This window comes from Sinocyclocheilus anshuiensis, unplaced genomic scaffold, assembly GCF_001515605.1.
Source record: "Sinocyclocheilus anshuiensis isolate Anshui unplaced genomic scaffold, SAMN03320099.WGS_v1.1 scaffold314, whole genome shotgun sequence".
In the NCBI taxonomy this organism is placed as follows: Eukaryota; Metazoa; Chordata; class Actinopteri; order Cypriniformes; family Cyprinidae; genus Sinocyclocheilus; species Sinocyclocheilus anshuiensis.
Genome location: NW_015546027.1, coordinates 237,646 through 252,100, shown reverse-complemented (window position 1 = coordinate 252,100; position 14,455 = coordinate 237,646). Strand labels below are relative to the sequence as shown.

Genomic DNA, 14,455 nt, shown 5'->3' with positions numbered 1-14,455 from the left:
GGGGGTAAATATTTATTTGAAAGAATATTACTTTTTTGGAGGAAAGATGCTTTAAGTCAACATGAAATGGAAATTCACAAATCTATTTACTAAAAACATGTTATTGATCTTACTGTGAATGATTCATCTATGCACGTTTCATTTTTAAATATTTTTTAACCTAATCAAAATGTCAAAACTGGATATTCGATCAGACTTCTCTCAATCATTTTATGGTTTTAATTGCCCCTTTCTTATTATCGACTGCAAGCTTGCATTCAGATCTGCCTCCATCCAATCAACAAACAATGCATAGAACTGCTCTACATTTTTTTCTTTACCATAATCTTTTTCACTCTTTCAGTACGTCACAGTACTAAAGGAAAGGATCTGTCGCTAATTCTGTTACATTGCTTTAAGTTCTTCAAACCACAAGGGTTGCTGGTTTGCTTTCTTAAAAGAATATGCAAAAACTGTAATATGTATTCACAATTTAGTAACTCACATCTTCCAAATAATCGGATGCCATGTACATTCCTTTCATAAAACTCTTGCACTCTGCTTGCTGCCAGTCTAAGACAGTTCTTGCACGATCCATGTGTGTCCATGCAATTTTATTAGTACCACAAACAATGGACACGATAGAGCTTGCATCCTGCAAGACATTCATAAATAAAACATAGCACAGAACTCCTCATTCACAAAAGATGTAGTGGTTTAGACAGATTTGCCTCACCTCCAATAGAGCTTGGTCAACCTCAGGCCTTATGAATTTAGCCAGATGGACTTTTCCCTTTTTCCTCTCCTTCTTGTCAGTTGGTTTAAGGATGGAGGCAAAGACTATGACAGCACTCTTGTGTTTCAGTAAGGGCACATTCATAACACTCTCCAGACTGTTGAATGGTCCATGTGCGGTTCTGTATTTGACAATGTTAACAGCTTTCCGACCTCGTAGCAGTTTGACCTGTTCCAGTTCTGACTCTGTGGATGTATTGAGGCACTGGAGGATGACAGCACGCTGCTCTGCGGTATAACATGAGTCCAGGGGTTTGTCCTTTTCTTGGCATAATTCGGAGGAAACAGATGCATTCAGGATGTCAAGCCCAGCGATCATGATTTTGCTCCTTCTGCAACAGGTGCTTTGCAAGAATCTGAGCTCATATTCAGGCAAGGAGCTCGGGGGGCGACAGAACAGACTGTAATGACCTGTAACCAATCAATGATTTAGTCAGAAAATAAAATTATCTACTTAAGATAATTCACGAATAACGGCGATTGGCCAATCAGAACTCGTTTCTCTAACAAGCTGCACACAAGCTTTTCGTCATTTTTCGCGCAAAATGGTTCAAGCTCAACTTTTGAATTTCTTTAAAAAGAAGACAACAGAAAAGGTATGATTTTTTTCCTTCCTTAGAATTTAAAACATTCCCCTGACATAATGTTATTGTGCTGTATGTGTAACTGAGGGATTGAGAGATGATAGGAGAGCTGACATTATCCAGTCATCGACCTTGCAAAAACCAAACAAAAACACGTCTTGAGAGTCCAAAAGCATTCACTGTGCGATGAAGCCTATTAGAATACAGGTAAAATAACCTTATAATTCAAGCAATTAAAGAAAAATACCCATGTATGAGTTATGTTTTTATATTCATTGCACAAGCAATGTACTTTTCTGAATATCAGTAGGCCTACATGCGCGAGCACAAATGTGTTATTAATTTTATACAACAGTGCATAGTAACACGGTGTTTCGTTCCTTGAATGAATCAGTTTTTGAACGAATCAAGTGAACCAGTGATTCACGGCCCATTCAGATGGACACTTTCCCTGCGTCCCAAATGTGCATACTATCCAGCCTGTCTGCACTAAATAGTAATTACTAATATCACAGAATTTAGGATGGATAGTAGTATGCACATTGGGACGCAGGCTTGTTACGTTTCTAATTGAATCAGCCGTTTTGAACAAGTCGTTTGATTTGAACGATTCAATAAATCATTTATCAAAACAAGGGCTTGCTGCCCTAAATTTTATTGTCAACCTTATTTATCCATGACAGGCCTAAACCAGCCAAGGTTTTTAGCACAAAAGCACATTTAGCAAAATATTGTTTAATTATAAATTTTGACCAAAATTCCTCCATTTCAGGCCCAAGGGAAAAAAACTTATAAATAATAGTTCATTTAATAAGGCAAAAATTTCATTAAATAAAAACCTTTTTTAAAATTAGACAAATTTTGTATATAATATATATATTATTTGTATTGTAATATATATATATATTCAAGCAAAGTCACATTTTTATTATAGTCATTGTTGCAAAATAAATAAATCATCAAACGACAATCAATTTTTTAATTTCAGCTATAAAGCAGCTCCACAGAAGACAATACTGTCATTATTCAGCTCAATTCGGTCCAAGATTTTGTATTCTCAATCAATAATTGAGTGTCAGTAGTGTTAGATATTAGTCCCAACTAAGAAACTTAATTCAACAAACAAATTCTAATAAACATAAATAAATAGATTAAATTAAAAAAAAAACTCTTTGCATTATATATAACTTTAGACTTTTAAATAAATTAGTGCAACTGATAATCCAAGATCGAAAAAGATCTGTGAAGCTGCAAGATACTTTATAGTCCTTGTGATTGACAAAGCAAGGGCTAGATCTAATTAAATGTCGTACCCAATATATTTACAAGTGTTGTTATTAATTACCTTTGAGGAATATGGAGGATAAGAGGCGTTTTGCGACCCACATGTTTGATCGCCACAGTTCTGTGTTTTTCTTACATATGACTGGGCGGCGCCATACATTGCCCTCAGATGTCCGACGTTAAGGACTCGTGAGGAAACACAGCGTATGTGACTTTGGTTCCGACTACGAATGGACGCTTTGCTCAAGAAAATAAAGCGATTCGTGGGACTTTCAGTTTCGATTCCGAAAAAACCGCCTTGACATGATGTCGCTATTATATGAGGATATTGTGAAGTTCGTCGCAAATAACCTTAAATGCTCGATATGTATGGAGATTTTCACAAAGCCGGTTACACTAGTTTGTGGGCATAACTATTGTCAGAAGTGCATCAATGCATGTTGGGCAAAGAGCAGCGCAAGGAGAGATTGTCCGCATTGCCGGGCAGATGTAAGCAGTAGTAAACTAGAGATGAATTTCACTCTGTGTGACATACTGGAATTACAGGACCTTGGTGGTCGCGAGAAATGGGAGCAAATTCTGGCAGAAACAGATCAAGCAGATCAAACGCAACACGCTCGGACAACTGTTACAAAAGTGGCAAGTTCATGGACTTATCAAACAGCTTAATAATACAATATAAGAATGAAAAGGGGGGTAGGTAGTTGATTGAAAAGCCAACTTTGAGCTTTTCCTAACTTTCTAACTTTTATTGCGACTGCTTGCGCTTTAGGATATTTTAATGAAACGTCTGGATTGGTTAAAAGCTGAGATCAAAAAGACGGAAGATACACTTTCAGCTGAGCTAAGTTCAAATCAGGCTTGTGAGGTAATAAGTTTAATTCTTAATACTTTTACATTTGCACATGCACTATGTGAAAAAAAAATGTATCTTAAGAAATAATGATAATTTTGAACCACACTCAGGTTGGCATTTGTGATTCCTCGATTGTTCAGATGGATGTTTCCAGTTCGTCTTTAGACAGTGATGCTTCAAGTTGTTATGCTGGCAGAAGTGTTAGTCTGACATCAGGGGATCTACCTTCTCAGTCTGAAGAGGTACAGCATTTTTGGTATCTGATGACTTATAACAATACTATTATGACTCTGAGCAAGGTCCACAAACAATGTGTTTGTATGTATGTGTACAGTTCTCTGTCTGAGAAAACACTACATAACCATAAATAAATTTAGGAAATAATTAGGTGCTGTTTGTGATGTTAGCCATTGTAGAAGTTCCGCCACCAAAAAAGCCACGCCCCTATCCACAACCCACAAGAATGATCGGCATCTGTTTAAAGGGGTCCTATTATGCTCTTTTACAAAGTCTTGATTTTGTTTTGGGGGTGTACTAGAACATGCTCTCATGTTAGGTGGTTCGAAAAACGCATTATTTTTCACATAATTTACATTATTACAATACCTTTCTCCCCAGCCTGGCACAAACGGCTCGATTAGTAGTGTTGGGTCGTTCTTGAACGATTCGTTCATTTTGAACGAATCTTTAATGTGACTCGGGAGGAACGAGTCGTCTCGGGGAGTGATTCGTTCAGTCGCGCATGCGCAACATCCTATAGGTTCTGTACTGGAATTAGTCAAGTAGTTCGTCTGAGCCGGAAAGAGAATTGATTAGTTCATCTCTCGAGTCTTCGGGTTTGAGTCGTTCATTTATCACGTGACAGCCCCATATGCTTTAACCCAGGGGTGCCTCTTTAAGAAGAATCGCTAAATGTATCCCCCAATTGTAAGTTCAATTGCAACTTTTGCTCAGTTGGTTGTCATCCGCTTTCGGAAGCCCAAAGACGTTTGGGCATGGAGGTGAAAAAAAATAGCGTTTCAGGCGGTCGCACACCGGACGAGAAGCGCAGCGCCGCGCCACGCCACGCCACGCCACGCCACGCCACGTCTTTAAAATTCAAATACATTATTTTCTATGAGTGTAGGCACACCGGCGGCGCCGTTCGGCGTCTGTCCGCGGTGCCCAGCTACGTCGTGTTATACTTGTAAGAATTGTTCTAGACATGCCGAAAATTTGACGCTACAGCACAGCATCTCTTCTCCTTCGTTTTTTCTGATGCACTATCTCTGCAGCAGCACTTCTTCTTCATCGTCTCGTCTGATGCACTCACTCAACCAAGCGTTCTAACCACATCCTCGCCCCTCCCCACCCCCCAACCATTCGATTTTCTGTAGGCGGGAATTATTGTTAATGATATTCTAATGAGCCGCTTTGTGATATCACAAAGCCCGTAAACCAACGTTGTAGTCCAAACGAGCCATTCGTTGTAGTTCTTGTAGATCTTTTTTATGCCCAAACATACACACTACATACTGACTAAAATTAAAAAAGTGAAAAAGCATAATAGGACCCCTTTAAATGCACTTTATTGCTCTCAGCTTCCTTCATTGAAAGCTTTACTGATGTTTACATACGTCTTGCTTCTTTTGTAGTCACTTTAAGTTGTTTCTATTGTTGAAGGACTAAAACATTTCACATCCTCCCAAATAGCTAAAAACTTAACAACAACAACAAAAAAAGTTACTTTAAAGCCCTCAGATTCTGGCTTATGCACTATGACAGTGCTAAATGATTGACATGCAGAAAGCACCTCGAATGTCCTTTGATCAGCTAAACAAAAAATGTGACATTTAATTGGGAAAATACTAGACATGATCAGTTTTTATGCTTATTGTAGGGCCACTTATTTATCCAGTTTATGAAAATATTAACGTGCAATTCCATTCACTAATTATTTTTTATTCAGCAATGACACATTAAAAATGACAGTATAGATATTTATAAGGTTTCAAAGATTTAAAAGAAATGCTGTTCAAAAATATGAAACAGCACTATCTTTAACATTGATAATAATTAGAAATCTAACTCAGCATCAAATCAGCATATTAGAATTATTTCTGAAATATCATGACACTGAAGACTGGAATAATGATTGCAAAATAATTAAATTCACATCAATAAATTATATTTTAAAATCTAATGAAATAAAAATTATTTACTGTGAATTGTAATATTTCACAATATTACTGTTTTTTTTGTTGATCAAATAAATGTAGCCTTTGCTGAGCATAGGAGACTTTCAAAAAATATTTTTAAAAATCTTACAACACCCCAAACTGTTGATTGTTAGTGCAAATATTTTAATGATTCATGATAAATTATATGTCAGGTTACCTTTATTTATATAGCACTTTATACAGTGCAGATCATTTCAAAGCAAATATGTGTATGGGAAGTTAATGAGATCCAATAATGTTCTTATGAGATGCCTATACGAGAGGTTTGGGAACCAAAGTGTTTTCATCAAATCACCCCAACAAGTATATGTATTCACTAGTGATTCAAGGATCTTAATAAAATTTAAGTAAGAATTCTGAGAAATATTTTTACATATATAGTCATTACTCATGGAATGGAGCTGATTGTTAAAAACATAATCTTTCTCAGGAGAGTTCACAGGAGTTTGTAGAGGAGGCTCCAGAGAATTCAGAATCTCTGTTTGAGGATGCTCATCTCACTCCCAGTGCAGGAGCACAGCAGCGCAACAGAGACAGTGCTGAGGGTTATGTTTTTATGCTAACATTTTTATGCATGCTTGAACTAAAAATGTGTCTTTGGTGTTATTCATGTTAACTTAAATGTCTTTCTCTCCCTCCCAGCTGGTCTTCATGCAGAGTTCGTTGAGCTTTCTTTTTCTCCCCAGCTGGGAAACAAGCGGCTGGTTTTTCACACAGAGAGCCGCAGAGTAGAAACACAACCAGGGAACCAAGCAAGAACATCACACGGGCGTTTTGATGCCTGTCAGTGGATGGCAGAGCAGGAATTCAGAGGAGGGTGGGTTTACTGGGACGTGGACACCACATTCAGCACTGGATGGGCTGTTGGTGTGGCAAATCCCAGTCTGAAGCGTAGCGAACGGTTGGGAAGAACTCCTTCATCTTGGTGTTTGGAGTGGAGCAGTGGGCAACTGAGTGCTTGGCACAATAATATAAAAACTTCTGTTAAGCATAGCATCCCTAATGGGATCAGAGTCATTCTGGACATGCCAAAAGGGCAGTTGTCCTTTCAGAGTCTGCGTGATAGCCTGCTTGAATTACACAGTTTCCAGGTGGATTCCTCTGGCCCTTTCATACCTGTCTTCTGGCTTTATGGACTGTCACACAATGCCTTAACCTTTCCTAGACATTGAGTTCAGGATAACAGAGATCTGTAGCATTTACACTTTATACTTTATACGCTCCATTTTGTTTACAGAATATGTATTCTATTACTATTACTATATAAAGTAATCTTGTATTTTATTTTTATTTTTTTAATTACATATCTGTGTAATCTCATTTGGCTTTCTGGTATTTAACCATTTAGCCACACATCCATAATTATTCTAGGACTAAAGCATGTCCCGTTTTTGCTATCCTGTTTATTTCTACAATTTTGGATTGCGATACAGCTAATATTGTTGGCTCCTTTATGATGTTTTCTTTTTGTTCATTGTATTTTGGGCACTTTAGATAAAAGTTAAAGTATACATGTATAAATGACTGTAAATTGTTCTGCTGATTGCTGTAATATACTGTAATCTTAATGGTACGAAATATTATGTAATGCTATATTTTTTTTGTCTTGATAGCATTTGTAAATGGTGATTTTCAAATAACAACTTTATACTAATTTAAAACTGAAGAATCTTGCGTTTTCTTTTGAGTTTTGCATAGTTTGTTCCTCAGTGAGACCCGTAGACATGTTGGAGGTCGTGTGTGTAACACTGGGTTACATCAGTTAACAGCTGCTGAGTGTCTCCATCCCTTTAGACTGCATCAGTACCAATAGATGCCGATGCTTATATCATCTAGAGAACGTCGTATCCCATGATTTCAAAGAAAATCTTCTAATCAGTTTTAATTGTTCATAATGTCAAGCTTACTTAGTGTCGAGGTTGATGTGCATTGCTGTGGACATGTGTAAAATCCTGACGATTATAATAGGTTCGATTTGACTTCACAAGTGGGAAATATGCGAAAAGACGTGAGGATTCTGTTGGTTGGAGAACGTAAGTCTCTTATTGAGTACATGGTTTAATTTAAGTGTTACGAAACCATAACCTTATGATAATTTAACCTTAAAATTAATTAACCATTTACAAGTTTCCACTGAAAAATTTAGCTCATATACGAAGCAAATGTCTGAAGTGTTTGCATTGTAACATTAAATAAAATCTCTATGTCTGATGACAAGGTTTCCGCATTGCCACTGCAGTTTCAGATGTCATAATAACATGCCCTTCTTGAAATGACAGCGCATTGATTCATAACATTGATATGGATGTTTTGTTAGGTTTATTACATTACAATATGATGAGAAGGATAGTGAACTTCCATCTTTCCGTGCGCGTTACGAGTCATCCGACTGTTTGGTTCAGTTTGTGTGGGGTGCCCAATAATACTGTCTAGGTAGAGCGCTCACTACAGAGAATGTTGTCTAAGCAGGCAGCTCAGTATCTTTTGGGAATGCTGCCTTGGAAGCCAGTTCATTAGCATTTGCAAATTACAATGTGTAAATCATTGAAATAACTTGAGGGTCTTGAAATATTTACGAAGTCCTGTTGTGGTCCAAAAAGACCTGTGCAAAAAAGGAAGAGGAGGTTCTTCTGTGAAAAACAATTATTATTATTTTTTTATGCAAAGGGCTTGGTAAATATTACAGTTTGCCAACCCCAAATGTATTTGCCTATCTATGCTCTGCAAAGACATAAACATATTTCAGTCAGGACCACTCTATTTGATTAAGATTAATGTAGAGATCCTGAACATTATTTTGATGGCAGGTTTTGGTCTGAAGGGTTCAGATTCTGAGCTGTCCACAAGCAACCGTCACTGAGGATTGAAACCCCAAAAGCCATGCAATTACCAGAAATTTTTATATGCAAATAATGCAACAGATATAAAATTCCATGCAGAAGTGATACAGGTCTGTAAATGTTTGGAGTTAACAGGACTAACAGGAGTAGAAGGGCAATTTTTTAAGCATATTTTATAAATTAATTTTATTCTGAAGCACAGTATTAAAAACTTAAATTAGTTCAGTCAGGACCCCTCTGTTTGATTAAGATTATTGTAGAGGTCCTGAACATTATTTTGGTGGCAGGCTTTGCTCTGAAGGGTTCAGATTCTGGGCTATCCACAAGCAAACCTCACTGAGGTTTGAAACCCCCAAAGCCTAATGCAATTACTAGAATTTTAATAATGCAACAGATATAAAATTCCATGCAGAAGTGATACAGGTCTGTAAATAAGACTGGACAAGATTAAGCAATGATTGGCTGATAGATGATTTCCTTGGACAAGACGCTAAATGATCATGTGCCTGTATAAGGAGGAGTTGGGGATGAAGGAGGGTATAAGTGCATGTCTGTGCAACAGACTAAGGCAAGTGTGAGTACGGATGAATTTATATATCTTATTTAGCCTAATTGTAGTGGAAGGAGTTACAATCAGCTGATGCTGGCTGTCACACCTTGGTCTGCCTGAACTACGCTTGAGCTCCATTCATCACTCAAACTACATTTCTATGTTTTATGACCATAAGAGGGCTTCACTTTAGACCTGGTAGCCTAAACATATTATAAAAGCTCTTTCCTACTAAAATATAAATTAAAATTGCTTGAGAAATTCTCGTGTCTAGATTATATTAAGGATTTCAAGGTTGATCAGATTGATGTGTGGAGATAAGGAATCCGTTAATGCTGTTATATTTGCCTGTGTAAACAGCCAAAGTGGGGAAGACGTCCCTGATCATGACACTGGTCAGTGAGGAGTTCCCGACTGTGGTATGTATTATTATTATTATTATTATTATTATTAATATTACAATCTCTGTAATAATTATTGTTATCAGCTGACTTTATTATTTGCAACAGTGCCTGTGTTTATTGTCAAAATGGATGTTTTTGTCATAATAGGTTCCTTACAGAGCTGAGGAGAACACTATACCAGCAGATGTCACACCAGAGAGAGTCCCCACTCATATAGTGGACTACTCGGGTATTAAACAAGAAAATCAATTATAGTGGTTATTATAGTTCTATGTATGACACTTAATTTAAAATATCTGCCTTTTTTTAAATACACAATATTTATTCAAAATTCACAAAAAAAATTGAAGAGGACATAACTGTGTTTGATACACAACACTTAATGCACACACACACATATTTTGATTTCCTCAGAGAAATTTATTTTTGCATTCCTTTTTAGGCCAATGTTATATGTATAGTCTACTCAGTGAACAACAAGAAGTCTATTGAGAAGGTGAGAGAACTTGATCATACAATACTCTTCATGCAGTAAGTCAGAATAACTTCACCATTCATCAGAATAATCGGTGGTTTGATCCATGATTTTCATGTCTGACTGATTATACAATATACATATATTTAGCTTACTCTTACATTACACGTGTAAAAGCCCATTCACACCAAGAACAATTACTATGAAGATAACTAGAACAGTAAATATTAGCATCAACAACTCTTAATAATGTTCTGTTTACTATAAGAGAGTGCTGCAGTTGTTGTTTACTGCTTTAATTGTCAAATCAAGTACTTTTATTGATGTGATTTATGCAGTGTTGATTGTTTCAAAGCAGCTTCACAGTAATAAATGGAAATAATGGAAATAATAATGGAATCAACGATGCAAACTTCAAATATTAGACAAATTCAAATTCTTCTGTAAAGCAGCTATAAAAAGACAATAGTGTTCAGCTCAAGTTAGTTATAAAGCAGCTGTACAAAAAATAATAATGTCATCCAGCTCAAATCAGTTTCAGTTTTGTTCTCATTTGATAGTGTCAGTGCAGTCAAAATTATAATAGTAATGAATATTAAGTGTCTTTTAATCCCCAGGTAAGCAATGGCAAGGAACCCAAACTCCATTAGGTGACTAAAATGGAGAAAAAAAAAACTTTGGGAGAAACCAGGCTCAGTCATGATACAGTATATATGAACGAAATGCTCAAACTCTTTAAAATTGAGTGGATTCTGATTGACTCACATTTGTATCATTCATCACTTATTCATCACTATTTTTATCATTAATCATCACGATTCCAACGATATCTCTCTTCTGTGTTAATTAGATTAATTAGAATGATTAGTAAGACTTTATAGTTATTATTATGGTTATAGTTACAGTCCTTGGTGTGAATGGGTCTTGAAACACATTTCTATAGCTTTCAGATTTTGTAAATAATGTCATTGTCACAGGTGACAAGTCATTGGATTCCATTGATAAATGAGAGAACCGACAAAGACAGCAAGTAGGTAACTACAGGTATTTGTGGTTTAGTGTGCTGCATTAGTTCTCTGTGTGTCTTTCTCACAAATACACAATTGCATGTTCATCTTTGAAGGTAGATTGTATTTTAAGGGGGCCATATCATATATCATATCATGTTTACCAACATTTTTCGCCACAGCCATATCATCCTGCAGCCCATGACTGGTTGCCCACTGAAGCTAAGCAGGGTTGAGCCTGGATGGGAGACCTCCTGGGAAAACTAGGTTGCTGCTGGAAGAGGTGTTAGTGAGGCCAGCAGGGGGTGCTCACCCTGTGGTCTGTGTGGGTCCTAACGCCCCAGTATAGAGATGGGGACATTATACTGTCAAAAAGCACCGTCCTTTGGATGAGACATTAAACAGAGGTCCTGACTCTCTGTGGTCATTAAAAATCCCAGGGCACTTCTCGTAAAGACTAGGGGTGTATCCCCGGTGTCCTGGCCAAATTCCCTCCACTGGCCCTTGTTGATCATGGTCTCCTAATAATCTATCTCTCTCTCCTCTCCACCTGTAGCTGGTGTGGTGAGCACACTGGTGCCGTTGTACTGTGGCTGCCGTCGCATCATCCAGGTGGATGCTGCACACTGGTGGTGGTTAAGGAGAGACCCCCTTATGATTGTAAAGCGCTTTGGGTGTACAGCAATACACAATAAAAGCGCTATATAAATGCCTCATTCATTCATTTGTTGCAGTTGACAAAATTGATGAACTAAGAAAACATACTATAACTTTCAGAACCTGAAATATTCATTGTCCAACTAGAGCAATTATTGAAACCGGTCATGTTTACATGTCAGTAATAACTCTTGGGTGATGATCAGAAACTTGGTTTGTTAATGAATTCCAATGATTCGTACATAGAGTGCCTGCTCATTCACAGTTAGCATAATTTTCAGTCATAAATTGCAACTATGTGAATTACATGTACAGGAATGCTGTGGGGTCTTCTGGACTCCCTTTTCAAATTTTGCTCCAGTATATTGCATAAATGCTAAAGAGACTAATTGGCCATAAGCAAATAACAGAAAATATTCAATGAAAGCTTGCAGACAAGTGCTACTGGTGCTCAGAATAATAGTAATCTGTAATAAAAAGGAAAGCCGATTATGTGGCTGTTTTCAATCATTTTTATTTATCAATTAAATGTATTTTCACATTGAACTAATTGATTAAATAATGAATAGTGTTATATATTATTATGGTGAATTGTGTTATCGAAATGCAGTCATCAGATTGCATAAAGTTCACAAGTTTTACACTTCATTTATGTTGTCAATTTTTTTGTAGTACCAGCTAACATTTTGAAAATATGAACATTTCATGAATCTGAAGATTTACGTCAGAACAGCTTTTCGAATTCTTTACACAAAAGTTATTTTTGCTCGTATTTCATAAATGAGGCTCAAAGTTTGTCAAACCTTGTGTGACTGTTGCTTATTTCACAGCCAAGGGGGCATTCCATAAAGGTGTAGCAGCAAAAAAAAAAAAAAACATTAATTTTGCACTTTACTGTACTTTATTGCCTAAAGTTACAATGAAAAGCAAGTAGGGGCAGATATTTTCTTCCGTATTGTGCCGTACATCCATGTGTAACAGATTATCAAAAAATAAAAACGTGGGGTGGGGACTTGGTTCTATTGGTTGTAGATTGGATTTCTAAGATGCACTCATAAATAGAGGCAGATGAATGTGAGCTTTTTTTAAAAACCGAAACATATCCATGGAATAATCATTCACAATCAGATTTTTTTTTCATATATATATCAAGATCTAAAATATAGTGTATTTTCATTTCATGCCAAACTTAAACACAATTGCCACTATTGAATTATCACAATTGCCTTACAATTCCAAAATTAAGAGTTCACAGCAGTCAGTATGTTAATTCACTGGTATACTAAAAATAGCCAGAAGCTATTTGTGTACACCTTTCACTGTGTGTGTCTATGTTTGTTTAAGGGTTCCCCTGATCCTTGTGGGGAATAAATCTGATCTGGTTGAGCACAGCAGTATGGAGACTGTCCTTCCCATCATGAACAAATACACAGAGATAGAGACCTGTGTAGAGGTATGCCAAACCATGCATATTTATATATTTGCGAATTGAGCAGTTGAATGTCTCTGAATCCCTAACCTCTCCTCTAACTGTCATATAGGTCATGTGTTGTCAGTCTTTGTGTTGTGTGGATTCCAATAAATGAATTAAAAAGCTTTGCAATCAAAGAAAGAGGCAGCTACTGCCAACAATCTCCAACAATTTATACGTATCTTTGAAATGTGAAGCACAGTGTCAATTGCAAGACAATGTCAGGGATGTCTAAAAAATTATTTTTGATAGTTAAAAAGTAGGTATTTGAAGAAACATGATGAGGATTTTGAAGATCTTGATGAAAGTTTAATGCAGCGTAGTAGTGACAAAGTACATCTAGCACCGTGGGTTCAAAAGAGTCAGAATGAACCTACAACATCCTAAACTCAAACCTTTGATACAGTTACCGTTAACTACCTCTAATGTAAATGAAGTGTTTTGCCTCTTTCTATAGTGTTCAGCAAAGAATCTGAAGAATATTTCAGAGTTATTTTACTATGCACAAAAGGCCGTCCTTCACCCTACAGGGCCACTCTACTGTCCAGAGAAGAAAGAGGTCTGCACAACTTTGTATATGACTACATTTTAACAATTTATGTAAAAATACAGTACTTGTGATGTAAAATACAGATGTATTGTGTTCTGAAGTTTAACTGTATTTTATTTGTTTTACAGATGAGGTCTGCCTGTGTTCGGGCGTTGACACGTATCTTTAAGGTGTCAGATTTGGACAACAATGGCATTCTCAATGATTATGAGCTCACATTTTTTCAGGTGAGATATCTACTGTGTAGAGTATATTTAAGGTATTTTTTTTCTTCACCTTTATTTATATAGCGCTTTTAACAATACAGATTGTGTCAAAGCAACTGTACAGCATTAATTAGGAAAATAGTGTGTCAATAATGCAAGGTGACAATAGTAAACACTCAATTTTCAGTTAAAGGCAGTTCATCATTGAATTCAGTGATGTCATCATCCAGCTCAGTTCAGTTTAAATAGTATCTGTGCAATCAAGTCGACGATATCGCTGGAAATTAAGTGTCCCCAACTAAGCAAGTCATAGGCGACAGCGGCAAGGAACCGAAACTCCATCGGTGACAGAATGGAGACTGACAGAGTGTGTCTGCCTCCCGAACAATGTTAGGTAGGTTATTCCAGAGTTTGGGCGCTAAATAGGAGAAGGATCTGCTGGCCGCAGTTGATTTTGATATTCTAGGTATTATCAAATTGCCAGACTTTTGAAAACGCAGTGGACGTGGAGGACCATAATGCAATACGAGCTCGTTCAAATACTGAGGTGCTAAACCATTCAGGACTTTATAAGTAAT

At 36.8% G+C, this 14,455-nt stretch overlaps 2 protein-coding genes and 1 pseudogene across 5 annotated transcripts in view; 2 read left to right on the top strand and 1 right to left on the bottom strand.

Annotated features, from left to right (window-relative positions):
- tefm (transcription elongation factor, mitochondrial) overlaps positions 1-2,828 on the bottom strand; it is a 3,894-nt gene extending 1,066 nt beyond the window's left edge. Inside the window, exons 1-3 of one of the 2 annotated variants that reach the window (XM_016499776.1) lie at positions 2,704-2,828; positions 716-1,185; positions 485-634 (exon numbers count right to left, since the gene is read on the bottom strand). In XM_016499776.1, coding sequence (XP_016355262.1) covers positions 485-634; positions 716-1,185; positions 2,704-2,746 — 663 coding nt within the window. In that variant the 5' untranslated portion in view covers positions 2,747-2,828. The remainder of the gene's footprint in view (positions 1-484; positions 635-715; positions 1,186-2,703) is intronic. The other variant, XM_016499777.1, reaches the window with a different exon arrangement.
- A 100-nt stretch (positions 2,829-2,928) lies between these two features.
- rnf135 (ring finger protein 135) lies at positions 2,929-7,296 on the top strand. 3 transcript variants are annotated; one of them, XM_016499774.1, is made up of 5 exons: positions 2,929-3,281; positions 3,415-3,510; positions 3,609-3,740; positions 6,148-6,253; positions 6,360-7,296. In XM_016499774.1, the coding sequence occupies exons 1-5, from the start codon at positions 2,946-2,948 to the stop codon at positions 6,887-6,889; spliced, it is 1,200 nt and encodes a 399-aa protein (XP_016355260.1). In that variant the 5' UTR covers positions 2,929-2,945; the 3' UTR covers positions 6,890-7,296. The 3 variants fall into 3 exon arrangements, with proteins under 3 accessions (XP_016355260.1, XP_016355261.1, XP_016355259.1); XM_016499775.1 differs by having other exon boundaries at positions 3,639-3,740; positions 6,148-6,262; positions 6,360-7,295; XM_016499773.1 differs by having other exon boundaries at positions 6,148-6,262; positions 6,360-7,292.
- Positions 7,297-7,713: 417 nt separating this feature from the next.
- The window catches only part of LOC107698684 (mitochondrial Rho GTPase 1-A-like), a 50,482-nt pseudogene continuing 43,740 nt past the window's right edge, over positions 7,714-14,455 (top strand).